The sequence below is a fragment of the Equus asinus genome, chromosome 20 (assembly GCF_041296235.1).
Source record: "Equus asinus isolate D_3611 breed Donkey chromosome 20, EquAss-T2T_v2, whole genome shotgun sequence".
In the NCBI taxonomy this organism is placed as follows: domain Eukaryota; kingdom Metazoa; phylum Chordata; class Mammalia; order Perissodactyla; family Equidae; genus Equus; species Equus asinus.
The window spans coordinates 11,439,179-11,461,349 of NC_091809.1; the positions used below are offsets into that span (position 1 = coordinate 11,439,179).

Here is a 22,171-nt window from a genome sequence, read left to right on the forward strand (position 1 = left end):
AGGTTTGCTTTTCTCTCTGCATCTTTCTTTTCTGTTTATGACACCACCATCTTAGTTGCTGAAGTTTCTAACCTTGACCGTAGGCCCCTGTACATTTGTCCTTCTTATGTCTTCTCCTGTCATTAACCTCAGGGCCACCTCCACCCCTTATCTTCTGGCTATGATTCCTTGGGCTCTTCACGGGATGTGACCATCACTTCCATCCACTTGAGTCCTTCATGGGCCTGGCCTCGCCTTGGACCTTTGGGTGACTCTGAGTCTCTCCTCCTCCAAGAGCATCATTATGGGGACCCATTGGGAAAATCCTCTACTTTGGCTCTGCTCCCAAGGTCTCCTCCTACAGCAGCGTGTGCTGCCTTTTCCCTATCACAGGAAGCATGTGAGATTAACTGTTTTGACTGCTTTCTCTTGTTTTAAAGAAAGCAACACCAAGATGTGTGTTTCCTCCCAGAAAGGCTAGAGATAGGCAATAAGGAAGGGGAAAATGTGTCTGCAGATCTGTAGCTTAAAGCTTCGTGTGTTTAAAAATCATTCTTGTTTGTCTTTTATATTCCTATAAAATGCATAGAGAGTTTTATCCATCAGTATTCCAGACAAGATCAAAGAAGCCTATGTTCTGATAGCACCATTAAAGAGGAGGGGCCCCTCTCTCCCTGCTGCCGCTTAACAAAGGCTCCCGTGAAAGCTAGGACAGTCGCTCTGACACCTGCCCCATCACCAGATGAACCTCAGGAGCTCTGGGCCCAGGGGTGTCCTGACTGGAGCCAGAACACAGGAACGAGGGAGGTGATAAGACCTGAATAGTGCTTGGCATTGGATTTGATAGACACTGCAGGGACTGAAAAACTCTTCAGCCAGTTTTCTTCTTTTACTATCTCATAGTTTGTATTTCATTTCCATCAAATGGCATGAAAGCATGTTATTGGCCAGTGAGATGATGAAACCCTGATGTGGACCTACCCTAAACCTAGTGTGAATTCTGAAATCCTCACGACTGATCACAGTGACTTCTCCTTCCACCTCTTCAGCTCTGTTTTCCCCTGGAACCTGTTGTCTGTCTAGCTCAGGATCTCCGTGCTCACACCTCTCTGGCCTTGCTTGTTTCAGCCCAAGGTTAGCCACTTTGCTGGTTCTCGTGAGCATCCCTGATGCCCTTGCCTCTGTGAACTTCCATGACCCCTGCCTTCCCATCCTCAGCCGTGCCACTCATTACCCCCTTCAATATCTAGAATGTCAGGCCGCACCGAATAAAATCACAAGACTTATTTGCTCTTTATCTAGTTGGCCCTTTGATGGTTCTAACGTCCTCAGTCCTTCACTGGTTGACCACAACATATTCTTAAAGTACTCCAAACCTGTTCCACTCTGATCAAGGTCCGTATTCCATCCCCACTGCCAAACTCGGCAAAATCACGTTTTGTGGGGACCAAGTCCATCAGTGTGAGTTTTCTCAAAATCTCTCTTATCTACATCAAATTCATTTTTGTATTTGCCCCTCTCTTGTTTTTCTTCTTTCCTCCAATAAAGAAATTTCTCTTGGTATTATCTAATCAAGTTGAGAATGTACATGCTCCCTGACTCAGTATTTTTTTCTGTCTCTTCATCTCCTTGCTTATTTTCCTGTTGACTTATTCTATGTATTTTTTTTAGAAGGTCTGTTTAGTTCTTAGGAGGATGAAGCTGTAGAGAGAGCCATGCTAATTATGTGTGTCCCTTTCCTCCAGAATCTCAGCCTCCTCCAAAATAGACACAGAGGTCGGACACTGTCATCCTGGAGCTCAGAGCTCAGTGGGGAAGATGGAGTATGAATAAAGTGTTACAACGCAACGTAAGTACTATAACAGATGTCCACTCCAGGTACGGGTGTGGCACAGAGCAGCGGATGAACTCAGTGGGGGTGGAGGCAGGAAAGCGTTACAGTCAAGGAACAGCTGAGCTGGATCTTAAAGAATTATTAGTTCAGTAGACAAGGTGGGGAGGTAACCATTAAATATTTGTTAGATTAGTAAACGAAGGGCATATCCCACAGAGAAAACAACGGGTGCCAAAAGAGTGACGAAGACAGCTCTGTCTCTTGAGGAAAAGTGCAGGCTCAGTCTAGCTAAAGCAGGTGGGAGGAAGAGAGAGCTGGCAAATGGGCCTGCTCAAAAACTAAAATAAAGAATATACCTAAGAAAATTAGATGAAGGAAATAATACTGATAAAGGCAGAAAATATTGGTTCAAGAAATCATAAAAACAGTAGCATTAACACTTAATTCCAAGAGTTGTTTCTTGAAAAGAAAGAAAGAGCAAGAAAGGAGAGACAGCAAGAGACCAGAAAGGCAAGAAGGGATGGAGGGAGGATAGAAAGAGGTCTTGTAAGTTTAATCAGGGGAAAAGGAAAACACGTACAAAGTAAATGTATTGAAAGTGTATTTATAGAGGGCTCGATACTTCCCAGGTCCTGGGCAAGGTGTTGGGGACAAACAGCTGTATAGACAGACACGTTGTCTGCCTTTGAGGAGCTGAATTTTAACGAAGAAAGTGCTTCTTTAAACACGTAACTACACAGACAAAATATAATCCACTAATTGTGAGATGTGAAGGCAAAGTAAAGAATACAGCGAGAGGCTGGTGCAAGGTCAGAAATTAACTTGGGGTTGGGTGCTGCGTCATGAAAGGCTATCTGAAGATGTGGCATTTCAGCCAGCATCTGGGAGAGGAGGATGAGTTAACCAGACAAAGAGTGACTGCAGAAGCAATCCAGGGAGAAAACCAGCCCGTGTGAAGGTCTTGAGGTAAGAAAGTCCAAGTCACTGGAAGAAGGTGAGTGGGGCTGCAGTGAACAGAGGAAGCGGAGAGTTGCCAAGACTTACAGGGAGGGTGCCAACAGTGTCAGTTTGGCCAGGACCAGGGGGAGGGTCCTGGCGTGTAAGACTTTCAGATTTAACACTGGGACAGTCCCAGGCAAACCTGGATGAATTGGTCACCCTATTTACAGGCCTCATTCAAGATTTTGGACCTTAGCAGCAGAACAGTGTGGCAGCCATAATCGAGGCAGCCATAGTGAGGATGGAGAGAAATGGACGGATTCAAGAAATATTTAGATGTAAACTGGCAGAACTTGAGGACAAAATGATAGCCAGGGAAGGGGTTAGGGCAGGGGGAATAATCTAGAATGAACCGCAGATTTTTCTGGCTTTGGAAACCAGAGGGATGTGCATTAAAAAGGAATGAATCCAGAAAGAGACGACGCTAAAGTTGTTCTTTGACATTAACTGTCAAATGAGAGCTCAAGGTTTGATCACATTTAAGCACACAGGAATAAATTTTGGTACCCTCCATCTCTCCCACCTCTCGGATTGAAATAGAAAGTGGGCCTGGTAGAAACCCAAATGTGCTCCAGACAGAATTTGGAATTCAGTTTGAACCTGTAAAGAAGTGGAGTGTTCCTCACCCTGATAAGGGGACAAGACAACATCATAAGTAAAAGGAAAACCGGAAGGCTTTGTTACAGACCGCATTCAGCCTGCATTCAGATGGCATGTCAAGAACTTTATTACTCTTGTCCCCTCGTCCAACTCTTAGACTCCCATAATTAACCCAGAGGAAGTTGTAAGTGAAATAATTATGAGGTCCTTTCAAAACTAGACACTTGACACATGTGTTATAGAAACCTTATAAAAAGGAAACTGGATTCTTGTAAATTTTAAGATTATATTAATTCAGACACAAAGACACTCCTATGAATTTTCACAAAAATACTCAAATCACAGAGTTTGTTCTGCCTGCCATTGAGATGTGGGGGATTTTGCTGTGTGCACTAAATTCTCTTCTTCTTCTTTTATTTATTTACTTATTTATTTCCTCGTTCTCCCCAAAGCCCCCCAGTACGTAGTTGTATGTTTTAGTTGTGAGTCCTTGTGGCATGTGGGACGCCACCTCAGCATGGCTTGATGAGCAGGGCTATGTTCGCACCCAGGATCTGAACCGGTGAAGCCCTGGGCTGCCAAAGCAGAGCACATGAACTTAACCACTCGGCCACAGGGCAACCCCTAAATTCTCTTCTTTAACTGCCCATGTCACGAGAGCACAAGACTAGAATGAAGACAAGCACGGGAGACCAAGGATGAGATTTTATTGAACATGAAGGTCTCATCCACATTCAAAAGCACAATCCCGGTGAGACCTCAGTCATGTATCTAGACGGGTGAGAACTTGCTTCCAGTGTCCCTGAATCCCAAATGGAAGGATGCTTTTCCTGTATGTGGGAGCCAAACGCCAGGGCTGGGAAGGGCTGCCAAAATCATTCAGCCCAGTCTTACATCTGCAGTCTTTTTTTCAACACTCCTTCACTCGTTTATTAATTTAACAAATATTATTGGCACCTGCTGTATACACGGCACTCTTCTAGGGACTTGGGATCTGGTGGTGAACAAAACAGACACCAGTTCCTCCTGTCGTTGACATTATGTTCTAAAGAAAGGATTCGAGTAGTAAACAATAAGAATAAGCAGTAAACGTAGTGAATAAGTGAGTTACATACTACCATAGGTTGGAAGGTGAAAACAGTGCAACAGAGAAATAGGAGGGCAAGGAAAGAGATCCGAGCGATGGTGAGGGGGCAGGGTACAGCTTAAATAAGGTGGTTGAGTAGCTCCTTGTGAAGATGATGTTTGAAAGCAGATTTGAAAGAGGTGAGGCAGTTAGCCACGGGGATCTCTGAAAGGAAAGCCTGGTTGGTGGTTTTATTTCCCTCCAAGACAGTCCCGAGTGCTCTAAAGTGGGATGTTTAGCAAAGTGCTCCACTGGGTTCAGAAGCTGGGCTTTGCTCAGGTCCCAACCATGAGTCGTGTGTCCTTATCAGTTTGTTCTAGAGTACTCTAAATAGCCCACCACCCTCACAAGTCCCCTGCCCCCAGAGCCCCTGCTTCAGCTCTCCCTGTTGTAGGATAATGGATGTCGTGGAATTGTCTGTTTAGGTGTCCAGCTTCTGCAGGAGGAAGTACAGAAGCTCCGAGATTAGACCACACAGGGTCGAAACCTGCTTCTGCCGCTAACTGGCTGTCTGTCCTTCATCAGGTCACTTAACCTCTGTGAGTCTCAGTTTTCTTATCTGTAAAGACAAGATGATCATGTCTGTTCAATGGGGGTGTCATTAATATTCCCAGAGAAATTGTGTGTATAGCGCTTGGCATGGTGCTTGGCACACAGTAAGCATGTAACTAAAACTAAGACTCTGGTGGTGCCCACTCCAGTGCCATCTCCTTGAGGGCAAGGCCCCTCTTGTCTTCCATTCTAATTGACCAGTGCCTGGCATAGAGCCTGGCCCGTGTAAGGATGGTTGTGAGCAATGGAGTGCAGTTTGTCCAGGAACACCCAGGAGAACACACCCGAAGCCTCACTGGAGGACTCAGCCTCCTCTCCTGGTTGGTAAATAGCCACCCATCCATCCGTTCACCAGGATGATGAGTTTATACACCCACAGCAGAATCAGATTTTTCCTTTTCTTTTCTTTCTTTCTTTTTTTTTTTTGTGAGGACGACTAGCTCTGAGCTAACATCTGTTGCCAGTCTTCCTCTTTTTTGCTTGAGGAAGACTGTCGCTGAGCTAACATCTGTGGCAGTCTTCCTCCATTTTTTGTATGTGGGACACTGCCACAGTATGGCTTGGTGAGCAATGTGGAGGTCCATTCCTGGGATCTGAACCTGTGAACCCCAGGCTGCTGAAGGAGAGTGCACAAACTTAACCACTATGCCACTAGGCTGGCCCCCAGAGTTAGATTTTATTCCTCTTTTTTCCCTGAATTGACTGTCTTGGGAAGAGAAGAGTAGCCAGGCAAGGGGACGTGTGTGGGCAAGGTTTCTTCCCTACAAGAAAGACTCTAATAAATGAGACTGTTTCTTATCCAAGTTATAGTATTTCTTGGCACTTTTTTTTTTCAAAATGTGTTTTTTGTCTAAAATTGAAGCGTAATAATAATAATAAAATTCTCTAGAGTGTCAGGCTCCAAGTTAAAGGTAGGCTGTGATTCTGTATATAGAAGAGCTTCATAAAGAGAATCAGAACTCTGATCCCAAATGCCTCGCAGTGTGGGTAAAAAGGTACCAAATTAAAAAGACTGTTGCCAAGTTTCCTTTCTTACTGCGTTTTGAGTTTCAGCACTATAACTGCATGGTGCTCAGACTCTGTCAGTATGCATTGGACTCTGGTGGCTAATGTGCAAAGTCCATAATTACCCGGCCCTTCTGGATGTCCCAGCAGGAACCAAGTGGTGAGGACCTGCAGGCATCTCTGAGCCTCCTGAGGTTGAGGGCCGGTGGGTGGAAACCCCATTCTGGGCCAAGGGAAGTGGCAAGATAGTCATTCTTGCTGTGAGCTGGTTTGAATACAGATGTGAAGTGAAGAGGTGATAGTGCTGTGACGCTGTCTGCTGTCCAGGCTTGTGGCCCCAGTCCAGCCTGTAGCCTGTCGTTGTGAATACATCCGATGGGCGGCTGTGGCAGTGACTCCTCCTTCCACAGCGGTCTCCTGGCCTGTCGAGGGTGTGTCCACAGCTGAACAGAAATCCCACCAGTTTTCCACTTTGCCCTGGAACAAAGGTTGACCCAGAGCCTCTGAGCTAATTCTGGCCACTGCTTGTTCTGTCAGTAAAGTTTGACTGGAGCACACCCGTGCTCGCCCGTTTATGGCCTGTCTGTGAGGGCTTTTGAGCTATGATGGCGAATTGAGTGGTTGTAGCAGGGGCCTGCAAAGCCTAAAATGTTTATCATCTGACCCTTTACAGAAATGTTGCCAATGCCATTCTACGTGAATGAAGGTGTCTGGAGTGCTTGCACCCAGAGAAGGTTGTGAGATCGTTGTCATCACCCAGATGTGGTAGCAGACACCTGCACTCACACTCAGATGAATCTGGGGCTGACCTGGGACCTCGATGCAGACATCTGGTTGCAGCCAAAAGACATCGTCCCTCACCTTAAATTAAGGACGTTAACGTGAAATGGACTGGTCTTGTAGTTTTGTTTGTACTTGATTTTTAAGTTTGTTTTGGTTTTAGAGTTGTGTAAGAGCCAAAAGAATAAGCAAGTTTTACCAGGATGTCTGTTTGTAAATATTTAATTTATGTTTGAATAAAAGTAATTCAAGTGACACTAGAGCTCCTGGAGCAGTTTCGGAGGGGGATTTGTACATGACACAGGTTGGAGAAACATGGCTGAAGCTTCTCCCTCTGCCCTTCACGCTGGCTTCCCTGCCTTCTCTTCTCTCTCTGCTCTAAGCTATATCCTTTAACCCGAGGCTGGCAGACATCTTCTGTGCAGGGTAGGTAGTAAATACTTTTAATGATCTCTGCTGTTTAGCACAAAAGTGGCCATAGACAAGGTGTAAACAAATGAGCATGGCCGTGTTTCACTAAAACTTTATGGATGACGCTGAAATTTAAATTGCATTTAATTTTCCTGTGCCATAATACGTTCTTTTGATTGGTTTTCAACCGTGTGAAAATGCAAAAATCATCCTTAGCTCATGAGCCGGAAAATAAAACGACAAAGGACTGGACTTGGCACATAGGCCACAGTTTGCTGACCCCCGTCCTTTGATATCAATGAATGTGTCTTTCCAGACAGTAGATTTTCTTGTGTTCTTGCTTAAAAATCTGCACTTGGACCCATGTTTCTTATTGGGTTAAGTCCATTCACCAGGCATAGCACTTCCTCCTTTAGGATATTTTTCCAATCCCATTTTCTTCTCTAGCCCTAGATGAAATCTGTGCTCTGAACACATTGAACTCATTATTGTTCCTCTGTTTTCCTGCCTTCTTTTTTTTTCATGTCATCTTGCCTTTTGCATGCAGTCTTAGCCCAGTACACCCTTCCCCTCATTCTCACCTGGCAGCGCCCTAAATGTTCCTCCTGACCCGTCCCTCCTGCACAGTGTCCCATCTGCACAAGCAGCGCAGGCTGCTCCCTCCTGCACTCCCACCTGGTACTCAATGTCCTATTAGAGAGAGCACTTGTGAGGGTGAATTCTAATTGTTTATCTGAGGGGTTTCTTGCCCTGATCACAGGAGCCTTTTGAGACAGAGATTTTGGCAATTTATCAACATCTAGCAAGGTATCCTAACACCAAGTAGATGGTCAAGAAACATTGGCTTAGCGAACGGTCCAGCAGTTATTAGTAATAGAAATAACAGCTACTATTTATGAGTCCTTTTTATCCTTCATACACTGTACTGAGCACTTTGCATGTATGATCTAGTTAGTATGTCAGGTTCAATGAATTTTCCCTCCCTCTCATTGTTTTTCTTAGGTCACAACTCCTTAATGTCATAAGGTACTTAATGTATATTCCACAGTGGAATTTTAGGCATGGAAGATAGGCTGATGGGGGGATATTTAGGTCCCTTAAATCCCACTGGCTCTGCTGCATGATTAAGCCAATTCCACCTTCTTGCCCTATAGTAGCCCCATGTCCTAAAACAAAGAAAAGCCTACCAAGTTCTTATTAAAGAAAAGATAAAAATAAACTGTTGGCACTTCAGCAGACTTCTGCTTCAGCTTTGTCACTGGGTGAGATTAGGGGTACGCCTGCTTTAGTGGAGTCTCCAGGACATCAGTGATGCTCGGGTTCGAGTCAGAGAGGGCCCCAGGGCCCTGACTGTGCCTCTCCTCCTGGCTGAGGCAAGAAGAGACCCTTTGTTGGGCAGTGGCTGCTTTCCAAATGGAGAGTCCTTAATGACTCTTCGACTGCTTTACACCCTGAGGATAATGAGTAATGTTGCTGCTCGGTGGTTCAGCACCAATGTTTCAAAGAAGATACACAGAACATGCAACAAATCCAGAATCTGAACCCGTCCCAGGGAGGAAAAGGTGTCTCCTTCAAGGTTCAATAGAAGAAGTCCATCCTTCTGGGAAATGTATTTAGAGGGGAAAATTTAAATAAATATATAAGAGGCCCTTGTGAGTTTTTGTGCAATTACAATTCATTTTTGTCTTGTTCTTCCACGGTTGAGGATACACGGTAGGAAGGTCTTTACAAGGAAACATAAAGTGCAAGTCAGTGGAGATAACAGAATTTTTCTGAAAACTTGGGATAGTGCCACCTTTTCTAGCTACTTGTCCCAAAGCTCCTTTCCAGAAATGTTCACTGGTTCATTCCTAGCCTGTGGCATGAACTGTGGCAGACGCTGGGGCAGTGACAGAGCCGACTCAAGGGTAGAGTCTGCCTTTGCCCCGTCTAGGCAGGAAGACTCTTCCCTAAACTGAGTGAAGAGGGGAGACTCAGCTGTTTGGAGCTGCTGCTGAGCAAGGATGAGAGAGATGAGTACAGAGAAACGCTCAGTGAGTTTGACAATGCTGGAGCAAGAGTGAGGTTGCTTGAGGAGTGAATGGAAAGAGAGGGAGTGGAAAAGATGGGTGTAGACAAACTGTTTGGATAAAATTTGCTATGAAAGAGTCACAGTGGCAGTAGCGTGCAGGGGAGGGTAAGATCCAAAAGAGACTTTTGTGAGCATTTTTTTTAGTGGAAGAGGCTTATCTACCTAATTTCAAAAGAATTCCTGATGGCAATTGCTGATCTTTTTTCTGTCCTTATAATGCCACCTTTTCCAAAACGTCATGTAAATGGAATCATACAGTAAATCCCTTTCCGAGTCTGTCTTCTTTCCCTTGGCAAAATGCTTTTCAGATTCCTCCACATTGTTGTGTGTCTCAACGATTCATTCCTTTTTATTGCTGAGCAGTATCCCCCCTGTATGGACGTACCACTTTCCTTATGCATTCACCAAAGTGCATTTGTATCATTTCCAGTTTTTGACGATTGTGAAGAGAGAGCTACAATCAACATTCACACGCAGATTTTTGTGTGTACATGTTCTCCTTTGTCTTGGGTAAAGACCCAGGAGTGGGATTGCTGAATTATATGATAATTGTATGTTTATTTTTACAACAACTCCCGAGTTATTTTCTAAAGTGGCTTTGCCATTTTGCTGAGTGTAATTTGTTCAAAAATTAGTGACTAAAGTTAAAATTTATGAAACCCCAAAGGCAAGGACCTGGTAAACAGGGAGAGGGCAAAGATACAGAATCGAGTGGGGAAAGGTGAACCTTCAAATTCCCAGAAAGAAGCAAATGGGATGCAGTAAAGAGGAGCAGGTGATGGCCTCACACAGGGGAACACCACCTTTCTGAGAGAGGAAACAGGATGGGTGGGGGTGGGTGCAGTTATTGGCTTGTTAGCAGAAAGTTGAGAAGAAGTTTCTATCTTTGAGGCAGAAACTAGCAAAAGAAAAAAGAGGAGGTGGAAGTTTGAGAAGAGTGGAGATTTAAAGCAGTCTGCAGAGTGTGGGGAAACGAGCTGCCGGGAGAAATGTGGTAAGATGTTGGGCAGTGTTGGGCTGGTGATCGGTGATACCAGTCTGCTCTCTGGAAGCTAATGAGTTTATGATACCAGCCAGAGAGTAAACTGAAGTGCTGGACAGTTAATCCAGGCTGGACAGACAAGCAAGTGAAGGCAGGCCAGGATGATGGATGGAAAGAAAGTCAAAGAGTTGGTTCATTATTAAGTTCTTGTCCCAGCTTCAAACTCACCTGGAGCTGGGACTGGTAATCTGAAAATGACATTTCTGCATGGCCAGCCGGTTTCTTATTAGACTGTCCCAATAGAGACAGAGAGAGAGGGAGAGAGAGAGACAGAGAACACTAGAGGATGATTGCAAGGCTGAAGGTGGGAGAAGGGACTTGCTCATTCCCGTGTGCCCATTGTTGCTGCGACCATCCCCCTTGCAATGCTTCATCATGTTGTCAGTGACGCTTCCTTCTGGAAGCTGCATTAGAGTCCAGTTTGCAGCTCTTCCAGCCTCTCAGAACCAGCTTCATGGCACCCTCTCCAAGGCAGCCGCAGCAGCCAGCAGTGCCCCTCCTCTGAGATCTGGGCCCTGGGCCCATGGGCCCTCCTCCAAGCTTCCATGATTCAACACGCCCAACTTCTTCCCTTTGTTTTCCCCTTTCTAGTGGTACTAGCTGCTTCCTGCAGTTGCTCCCTCCCTTAAGGTTAGAATTTTCCCTGTTCCTTTCTCAATACCAGTTAACACTTTTTAGTATTAAATTGTTTCTGTTCAAATAAGTTGTGTGATTTCTTTCTCTTGAATGGGCCCTGAGGGCTCCAGGAAACACTGAACTGGTGGTACCTAAGAAGTGAAACAGCATAGTAATAAAAATATTTGAGGCAGTGAATTGGAAGCTTAGGAGGTTTGTGTGCTTGCATTAGTAACTTAGAGTGGAAGAGTGTGAGTGTGATGACCAGCTAGCTGGAGGCTGCTTTGGTCAGCGGATGGCTGAGCTGGAGTGGAGGATCAGGTTACTGGAGATGAGGGAGTCCCAGGCCTGAGATGCATGGCATGGCCAGTGAAACCAGCCCAGATGATGATGGGGCTGGGATGGAGGGGAAAAATGTGTGCCAAGAATTAAATAGATAACCAGGCAAAGTCTAGAATGTCATTCAATGAAAGGGATATGCAAAGAATAGGCGGTCAGAGTTGAATGACGTGAACTTCAGAAGAATAGTTTTTTCTTTGTTTTTTAATGAGATGAGGTTATAAAATTTTCCTGACAGGTGTGCAAAAACTTGAATAAATAAAAAATAGATATCCAAATCCTGGATGGAAAGTCTTCACCCTCTCCAATCTTAATCCCAATAGGACTTTCTGGACCTTGATGACAAGTTCCTAATTGTCATCTGTGCGAATGTTATGCCAGAAACAGAGAGGAGAATTTTGAGGGGAAAATGAGGGGGAAGGAGCTTTGAATAGATACTGCTATGTATTATACAACAGCAAACCGGTGACAAAGGAATACACAGATCAATGGAACAGACTGGAGAGTCTAGAATTAGATCAAAGATAATGATACGGAAGTTTAGAATCAGATAAAAGTGGCATTTCACGTTTGTGGAGAGAATAATTTGCAGATAATTGCTTAATCATTTGGTAAAAAAATGTTAGACTTATGTAGTTGAATACATAAAGGAAGCAAACATTCTTATTAAGTTACAAAAGGAATGGGGCCAGCCCCGTGGCTGAGAGGTTAAGTTCGCACACTCTGCTTCGGTGGCCCAGGGCGCAGACATGGCACCGCTCATCAGGCCATGCTGAGCCGGCATCCCACATGCCACAACTAGAAGGACCCACAACTAAAAATACACGACTGTGTACTGGGGGGCTTTGGGGAGAAAAAAGGAAAAATAAAATCTTTAAAAAGTAACAGACTATTATGCTGATATTTAAAATGATGCTTCAAAGAAGTTTCCACGCATTGTTCCTATGGCTGTTCCAGGCACAGGCTATTATCTCTGTTGACTCCACATCTTGGATGTAACAGGCAAGTACATCCCCTCCTTCCCCAGCCTGTAACATTGTAACATTGAAAATGATAGCCTAGATTCTAGAAGGTACATGAAATGGAAATAACTGATGGGAAGGTTCAAGTCATTCTGAACATTTTCAAATGCAGCTTCTCCCCAGTTGAAGGGTGTCCTGAAGACCCCATGTCCATAAGACGGGCTTGTGGTCATCCGTTTTGATTCACCTATTTGATCTCCATTTAAAAACCATCTCTTCCAAGTCATGTAGCTTGGAGTGGGATGGGGGGTCAGGAATTCCCTCAACATCTATCTGGCTCCAAGAGTGGGCACATGACAGGGGTCTGACCTGGCCAATCAGGGCTTTCAACCATCAGAGCTGGGGCAGATCATAAAGAGTTGATGTGTTTGTCGTGATTGACATCTTCAAGCTCCTGGATCCAGCTGCACCTGAAATGTACCCCACTACTGTCTAGATGTGCAAGCTACAAGCCCTTAGAAATTATTTTATTGAATTAAGCCAGTCTTAATTGAATTGGATTCTTTCCCTTGAAACTCCAAAGAGTTCTGACTCACAGGGTAGAGAGGCACAGTCACAATGGCAAATATCAGTCTCCTTTGCCCTCTCGCTCTACGTCAAGCATCTACCTGAACTTTTTGTACTCGAAATTTCTCCTGATAGATAGCTATACTAACAGCTTTCAGCCTGCCTTAAAATTTCATACCTTTTGGAATACATTTTTATAAGTATTTTAATTAGAAGGTGGGAGAGAGCAAATTTATACAAATCCTTGAAAAGTCGTTTAGCAAAATATAGTAAGAACCTTAAAAAAATAACCCTTTATACTTTGTCTCAAGAATTTCCCTTTTTAGCATCCAACCTAAAGACATACTTAGTAATAGGGGTTTATGCTAAGGATACCTGGGAAATTAGGAAAGACAAGAACCTCAATTGCCAAGCTGCCAGTTCTCACAGAGGCTAGAATGTTGTTTAAGCTCAGCTCATCCAGGATTCCATGCTCCTGCAGACACTAGGCTATGCTGCCCCCCTCTGAAACACATTGCTCCCCACCTCGTCATAATGGTGACTGACTTACTCTCTACATTTTATCGATCCTATTGTTACTAAATGCTCTCTGCTCAGCTTCTTGGTACCCTGTAGCTTTTGCTTATGGCATCAGCCACCTCAAAGTCTGGTGCTGCCCTCTTCCTGTGTGTCCTCTACCTCACCACCAACTGCTGACTGTCTCTGGCTGATGTACGGTTCCTGCTGACAGTAGTTCTATGGACCCATGGCTCCTGATGAACAAAAGCTCCTACTGAAACACGTCTCCTTTTGACCTGTGGCCTCTGCTGACTCATGGCTCATGCTGACTCATGGTTTCTAGAGATCCACGGTTCTTTCTGAACCTTTGCTCCTGCTCATCCATGCGTCCTGCTGACTTACATCTTCTGCTGACACACGTCCTTTGCTGAAACATAGCTCCTGCTAAGCCATGCCTTCTGGTCACCATGGCTTCTGGAGGGAAGAGGAAAAGAAGCCAGCCCTTCAGAAGATGCAGGGCTCCAGGGAGCGAGACCTCAGTTCGGGGTAGGCTTGGAACGTCAACAAAGATCTGCGGCACTGATTGTGGATGCTGTCTAGGAGGGCAGTATCCCCAAACACACACTTGCTGCGCCCTTCCCCATACTGAACCGGCTCCATTGCCCATTGTCAACCCCACGGTATCCGAGAGGGACCGTGAAAATCTTCCCGTCCTTGGCTACTGGAAATAGACTCACTTTTTGCAGAAAATTCCTCACTCTACTTCTTCAAGCATGTTTTCTCTGTGGAGCTCCCAAAAAGCCAGTTTTTGCAGTGTGTGTGACGATTTTTGAGCACTCTAGAAAAGTTTGTCTTCTGTTTTAAAAGAAATAAGTTCCTGTAGGGGAAATAATACCTGAATATGAAATATTAAAAAAGAAAGATGGCAGGAAACACAGATTTATAGATTCTCAGGGATAGAAAATGCCCTTGAACTTTGAACTCCCCATCTTTTGTGTGAGTGTCTTGCACAGCATGCTGCCTGAGAACAATCCAGCCTCTCCTTGACTGCCTCCAGTGAGCACGAGCTTATTCATCCTGGAGCGAGACCATTCCGTTGTTGCCTCTTTGTCATTATGGCATAGACTCCTCACACGGGTCCCAGTATCTTTCTCCCTGTAATTAATTCAGCTGTAGGCACCGACAAGGGGGACAAAAGGTGAATGCTCATATCACAGTTCTTCAAATATTTAAGTACAAACTATTGGATCACTCACTTATTCATTCTTTCGTTTCCAGGGACAAATAATTATCTAGCCCCAAATGTCATTAGTGCTAAGGTTGGAAATGCCACCCTAGCCCAATCTAACATAAAGTGAAATATTATTGTTCCCAAAGAAGGGATTTACCGGACATGAAGGACTATTTTTCCTCAAAATAATCTTGAGGATTGAGGGGAGAAAACGGCAGGCCTGAAAGCATTTTTTTCTCTACCTTTACCAAAGAGTATGAAAATGAAGTTCTTGCCAGCCTTCAATTTCAGTCTTCTAAAAGGTTTTCATGACATTGTTCTTCTCCTCCTTGTCCTTATTTGAAAGAATGGTGAGGTGCTCAGTGCCTTGCGGCTGTTCTTTGAATAAAGACAGCTCCTTGCTCACTGCTTATAATGAGCCTCAAAGGTCCTCTCTGTGTCTCTGAGCTGCCTCCTGTCCTGGCTGATTCCTACCCTGGAGTCACACGTGTGGAAGCACAGCCCAGCAAATCTGCGGTCTGTACCAGAGAGATGGGGGTTGCGGCTAAGCCTCTGCTTGTGATTCCCAGCCACCTGGCAAATTCTACTCATAGAAGAAACTTTTGTTGTTCCTACTCCTCTTGCTGCTGAATGTGTTGAATGCTAATGATCTGAGTATGCTTTGCAGTGAATAAGGTGACAAGTTAATAGAGATGAGTTTATTTTCATTTTAAAGGCGAATAAAAACCTGGGAGTAATATTTGCCAGAAAAACAAGTCCTTAATATATAAAGAACTCTGACAAATCAATAAGAAACCCCAAAGCCTCATTACTTAATAAAAATCAAACTAGAACTGTAATAGTTTAGCCCACAAAATTATCTAATTTAAAAAATTGTTGATTTGGGGTTAGGTATATCTGACCTACTGATGGGACTCTAAATGAGCACAAATTTCTAAAAAATCCAATCTGCAATAATGTATAAAGAACTTTTAAAACATAATACCCTTTGGAACAATAATTCTCCTTTTATGAATTTAAATTGGGGAAATAATTGGAGATTCATAGTCTTTTGTACGAGAATGTTATCAAAGCATTTATGATAAGAAAAATAGAAAGTATCTAAATTGTTAAAAAATTCTTATATCCAATGTTGAAAAAATATGTGATCATTAAAATGGTGATTTTCTTAAAATTTTATAACATAAGAAAATGCCCCCAATCTTATGTGATAAGTAACAATTATATGAAATGTTTCATTTAGTATGTCATCGTGTGGGAGAATGAGCATGGATCAAGATAGAGAAAAAGCATCAGATTAGTAGCAAAGGTTATTTTTGGGGTGGTGGATCATGAGTGATTTTTTATCATTAACTTTATAATCACTCCAATTCCTGTACAAAAGGCATGTACAATTTGATAATTCAAAAACTGTGAAAGATTTTAAAAATCTGGAGACAACAGGTCTGGAGGGAAGATCACTGAACTTAGGCTCAGACAGCCCCGAGTCTGACTCCAAGCTCAGCTGCTCTCTTAGGGTGGACCTTGACAATCCTGCCTTATCCTCTGGGGAACACAGGCTCGAAATGGGAAAACGGGAACTACCTCCTGCAGCCATCCTGATAGTTAAATGAAATGATAGACCATGGGAGTTGTGTCAAGGCTGCCTGATAATTGTGAAATAACTGAAGAACTGAACTTGGGACATGAGGAGCCAGAATGATGAAACTCCTCTGGGCATGAAAGTGTTCAACCAGCCATGATAGTGTAGGAAATCTTGAGTTGGAATACTGAGTTGGAAACCACTTTTTGCTCTGGGATCTCATGCGAGTTACCTCATCTCTCTGAGACGCAGTTCCTTTACCTGTAAAACGAGGAATAGTAAAAGTATCTACTTCACAGTATCATGGGGTCAATAGATAATGCAGGAGTTAGCAAATACAGCTCGGGTGCCAAATCTGTTTTTATAAATAAAGTTTTATTGGAACACAGGCACCTACATCTGTTTACTTATTATCTGTGGCTGCTTTTGTGTCTCGAGGGCAGACTTGAGTCATTACAACTGAGACCATGTAGCCCACAAAACCTAAAATATTAACTCTCTGGCCCTTTATGGCAGAAGTTTGCTGAGCCCTGAGAATGTATAGAAACAACCTAGAAGAGTGTCTGTCACTCAAAAGATGATCCTGCTATTATTATTAATATCATTATTGCCTGACTCCTCTGCTTAGACGTAATTCTGAAAAATTACATAGTCCAACCCTGTTTTCATCAGTATTAAACCTAATGAATCCCAGAAGGCAGAGTCATTCTTGCTGACTCACTCTTTAAAAACTGCCAGAGCAATAGTTCCTGAGGAATCCTTCTTCAATCCAGCCCAACACGGATCTATCGTCACCTTTAGGAAAACATTTTCTCTCCCAGCCTCGCTTTCACTGCTGTTTCTATGCTTGTTCTCCTCCCGACCAAGAAAAAGAAGATCTTGGTGTGAACTTTCTGTGCAGCCACGTCTCTTACCATAAGAATAGTGTATGGTCACATCACAGTTTCCCTTCCAAAGGCCATATGTCCCCAGTTCTCTGCTATTACTTTGGCAGGCTCTGGTCATAGGCATCTTGGGACACCAGGAATTCAGCCAGTGTAGACAGGGAGAGAGGCAGGGGTCAAGGAAACTGACCTCACTCTAGAGCTGGCCCAGTCCCAAATGTACAGTGTCTCAACGGGGGTGGCAGTTTCAGGCTCGGCTGAGGAAATAGCGTGACCTGAGGAGCCCAATCCAATGGAGAGGGTGAGATCAGGGGAGCCCAGGCAGCAGGCAGTACCCAAAGTCAGCACAGGCAGATGGCAATGGCATTGGCTGTGGATCTGTCCATTCAGATGTCAAATGCCTGCTGGGAAACTGAGGCAGAAGACGCTTTATGTGGATTGGGCTGATGTGGTGAAAGTAGCAGCAGTCTGTCTTATGAGCCTGTGAACGCCCAGGCTCAGGGTGGGTTATCCAGACACCAAGTCTCAGCCCAGCTCGTTGGCTCAGGATGGGCGCACAGGTGAGCCCGCAGCTGGGAGGTGTGGGGCTGCCAGAGGAAGCAAGCTGTGGAGGCTCCATCCCACACACACTAGCCTTTTCCCTTGGTCTCTCTCACCTGCAAAACATCAGTCACCCATGGATCTTGGTTGAACTTTCTCCACATAATTATGGAGCTCATGATGGGATTTTGATCCTGGTGAAATCCACGCAGAATTCCACTCTCTCCTGAAATGCCTGGTAATTCATCAAGCGTCTGGGTCTAGAGTGGGGCCTGAAAGTTTGTATTTCTAACAAGTTCCCCACTGATGTTAGTGCTGCTGCTCCAGGGATCTTGCTTGGGGAAACTCTGGGTACAGGAACAACTCGTGCGTAAAACAGAGGTATGGACCTTAAAGCATGACCTCCATTTCATCCAGATCAGAACCCTGAATAGGTGCTATCGATCCATTTTACAGATGAATAGAGGGAAGTACAAAGAGATAAAGTAGATGGGCTCAAGAAAAAATGCTTGGGAGCAGTCATCTGGCTGGGGAGGGACCGGGGAGGGGAGGGCATGAACCAGGAGCTGCAGAGTCAGGGCCAGCAGAGGCCCTGCAGACACCCTTAGTGAATGAAGTCATTCTGCAGCAGCTTGGAGCACATCCATTCTGTCTCCAGTTGTCACCACGTGAGAACGGACGCCCAGTATTGCTAGATCTTCCAGTCTTTCAAGAGAAGTCAGAAATCCCAATTTTAAAGTGTAAATTAATTCCAAATTTTAAAAAATACTGTGCAAGCCAGGTGGTATACATCTGCCAGCTAACTTTGGCCCAAGGATGCTTTTCGATCCTTGCTGTGCAACTAGATTTCCTAGAGCCCTTTTTAAAACACAGATGCTGATGTAACAGGTCTGAGACAGCTCAAGATTTTTAATTTCTAATGAGTTCCTGGGTGATGCCCGGGCTCCTGCTTGACAGACTGCGCACTGAGTAGCAAAGCTCTGGAACAGAGCTGCTCAGTGTGTGGTCCATGGACAGGCAGCAGCAGCATCACCTGGGGCTCGTTAACAACGCCTCCTCTCAGGCCCAGCCCTGGAAACACTGACTCCACATTCTGGGGCTGGCGCTTCAGAAGCTGTGTTGTAATGCATCCCGTGGAGGATTCTTATGCACAAGCGACTGGAGAGGTGCTGTCTGGGTCAGCAGGGCTCCACCTTGGTGGGCACTGGAATCACTTGAGGAGCCGTCCAGACACTGAGGTGTGGAGACTCTTTTCATTGGCCTAAATGGGGCTGAGCTCCGGAATTTTTCAGTCTTCTCGGCCAGTTCTAATATGCAGTGAAGGTTGAAGCCCGTTGCCCTAGAAGTTCACATCAGGTTTTTCTGTGTATTTTGTCCAAACTGGAGAAATAGGAATGTGCTTTTTGAAAACAAAGAGGTGCTTGCAGCTAATGCCTGGGAGTGGGGGTTGCATATGCCTGAAGCCACCATGCCTGCACAGCAGCCCACGTGCCCAGGAGGAAGTGCCGAGAGGCATTGGGGGCAGGAGCCCTAACTCTTTCCCGGGTCCCAGGAAGCCACGACCATTGGTTTCCCTGGCACTTCACAATTCTTCCCACAGCCAAGACCCTGTCGGGAAATGAAGCCAATACCACACTTGCCCACTTGGAGGACGATAACCGGCCAATGCCTGCAGCGGCCAATGGCCAAAGTAACCCATCCACAAAAAGCCCATCTGGCCAGGAAAAGAGGCCTGGCTTTAGTGCTCTGCCTGGATGCACACTTATAAAGCAGGCCAGTCTGTTTTCTGGTTTTATAAGTTAATTGACGACCAGTTAAATGTCCAAAATAGCAATAGGAATCACAGCAGATGATGACCATCTGACTTCCCCTCCTGTGAGTGATGTTTGAACTCTCTGGTCTGGACTGTGGTCTCTAAAGACCAGTCGAGCAAGAAAATGGGACTAGTCCAGGGCTTCAGAACACAGAGAAAATAACTGATATCAGAGTCCCAGAGGATGGTGGACTTGTTTCCAGTGTCAGAGTGCAGAGCGAAGGAACAGAGCAATAGAATCGTCAGGTCCACCAAGCATACAAGGAGAAGGAAGGGGAACTAAAGTAGATAATCAGCAACATAGAGAAAACCAAACAAATCTGGTGTGTCCTGGAGGCAGAATTTGGAGAGCATCCCAGAGGACCATAGGATGCAGATATTTATGGGATGCTTGCGGCTGAGGAGGTGGACTGGAAAGGAGATACCAAGGGCAATAAGCCTGTCTGGACATCTCCCATTACTTCCTTCCACACTGGCCAGTTGGTCAACAAATATTCATTGAGCCCTGGCTATGGGCCAGCAATGGGTCGAGTTGGACTGAGCTGCTCCAGTTTCATCGATGATTAGTTTTAACGTGAGCAAGCGTGTTCTGAAGGTTCATTCAGACATTTTGCAAATATTTGTTGAGTACTTTTGTATTCCGAGGACTGTGTGTAACACTAGGGATACCACAGCAGAGGAAGCATCCTGGACAGCTGCTTCCCTCTTGGAGATTACAGGCTAGCGGTGGAGGCAGATCATAAACAGGCAAGAGAACGACACCGATAAAGATACTTCACTGCTGTGGAGACAAGCGATAGGTACTAACAAGAAAACATTTCCTAAAGAAAACTTTTCCTTTAGGTGTATGGAGACATTTCCCAGAAGAAGTGACATCTGAGTTGCTATCTGAAGAGCGAAGAGGAGTTAGGTTAGCCAAAGCCGTTCTGAGCCCCTGGCAGAGGGCACAGAGTGTGCAAAGGCCTGGAGGCAGGAAGGGTCCTGACGTTTTCAAGAAATGGAAAGGAGGCTGGTACGGCTGGAACCTAGTGAACAAGGAGATGGAACCAGCTCTTGCCAAGCCTAGTGTGTGATGCAAGGGACTTCGGCTTTCATCCGAGAGGAAGGAGATGTCATTTAAAGCTTTAAGGAATCAGGACAGCCTGATGAGTGAGGCTGGACACATTCTTCAGATTGTCAGTCTGCGATGATGCCCCAGTCTCCCCTGATAAATGGAGTTTTGCCTGAACTCTAATTCCCACCAGATCAGGAGTTCTCAAGATGTCCAGGTGATGGAAGCTGTCATTTCCCAGCAGTGGCCCTAGCTGGCAATTAAATTCAGATTTCTTAGATATGATCCCAAATGTTTGTAGGGCCCGTGTACCTTCTGATCTTCCTGCCCAAGAGATACAGCTCAGGTGACACTGCTGGGCTCACCTGAGCTCTTGGTTTGACTGCGGCATAGTCAGCTACTGTGTGCAGACGGCATCGGAGGCTCCAGAGCAAATGCACGGTGGTGTGCTCTCTGTATTTGTACGTTACAGTGGTTGAAGTGACCCGGGATCTCCTTAGTGTGCTCTCTTTAGTGGTCGTATAGGATCCATCTTCTCACTACGATCTCACTATATGCTGTCATGCGTCGCTTAATGACAGGCACACATTCTGAGAAATGTGCCTTTAGGTTATTTCATCGTTATGTGAACATCATAGAGTGCACTTACACAAACCTAGATGGTATAGCCTACTACACACCTAGGCTATATGGTACTAATCTTAGGGGAATACCGCAGTATATGTGGTCCATTGCTTTTCTGCGTTTTGGGGGAAGGCTCTCATATTGACCTCAAGTGTGTGTTTTGGAGGCTAGAGGACAATACACACAGAGACGTGGGACGTACACGTCCATAAACAGCATATCTCTAGAGACCAGTTCCCAGCATAGGGACTGTAGCTAAGCATCTCTGATAACGAGTAGGCTTCTTGAGATCCCAAACATGTAAATGGATTTTCTTTGACCCTGGGGTTCTTGTCCGTGGGCTTGAGGATGTCTAGGAAGTCCATGAAATGATACGCCAATTTCTGAGTGTAGATGATTGTTTCTGGGGAGAGGGTTGTCAGAGCTCCATCTAAATCAGCGGGAAACAAGGTTTCTATTCCTAAAGATGGCTCTAAGATTCAAAGACTCCAAAGAAGTCCACTGCCGTGTGACCTGCTGACCACCTCTTTAGAAGTTATCTGAACATATTGCCACATATGCACCATTTAAACTCCTCTCACCATTTCTCAACTTTCTCTTCCAATTCCTTCCTCATCTGAGTCCACTGCACTATTTTCTCCATAGAGTTGGATGACTAGAAATTCAGTATTCTGCCTTTAAGATCACCTGCCAATCTTATGACTGACACAGGATGAGGTTCAAATATCAGACATACTAAAAGGGATGTGGCCCAAAAGAGAGGAAAAATGCCTGTAGATTTGCATAGGGAACCATTCAGATGAGACATTTGCATTTCAGCACGACTTACACATTCCTCATCACTTTTCTGGAATGCCCAATAGGGGGGCAATCACATGCCCTTTATACAATATTGCTACAAACAAATATATGCTACACATTTGTTTAGAGAGTCTAACCAATTAAAGAAGGAATGAAAAAGAAGGCACTGAAATAAATAATAGGAAAAGAAGAAATAAAAACGTAGCACAGATAATATACATGGAAATTCAAAGAAGTAACAAAATTATCAAAATGAGTTAAATAC

General features: G+C 44.7%; 1 protein-coding gene across 1 annotated transcript in view; it reads left to right on the forward strand.

The window, feature by feature from the left end:
- Nucleotides 1–7,130, forward strand: part of LOC139041143 (ATP-binding cassette sub-family D member 2-like) — a 29,039-nt gene extending 21,909 nt beyond the window's left edge. The window contains exons 5-8 of the mRNA XM_070491000.1: nt 1,725–1,828; nt 2,688–2,779; nt 4,964–5,077; nt 6,769–7,130. Coding sequence (XP_070347101.1) covers nt 1,725–1,812 — 88 coding nt within the window. The 3' untranslated portion in view covers nt 1,813–1,828; nt 2,688–2,779; nt 4,964–5,077; nt 6,769–7,130. The remainder of the gene's footprint in view (nt 1–1,724; nt 1,829–2,687; nt 2,780–4,963; nt 5,078–6,768) is intronic.
- Nucleotides 7,131–22,171: the final 15,041 nt, after the last annotated feature.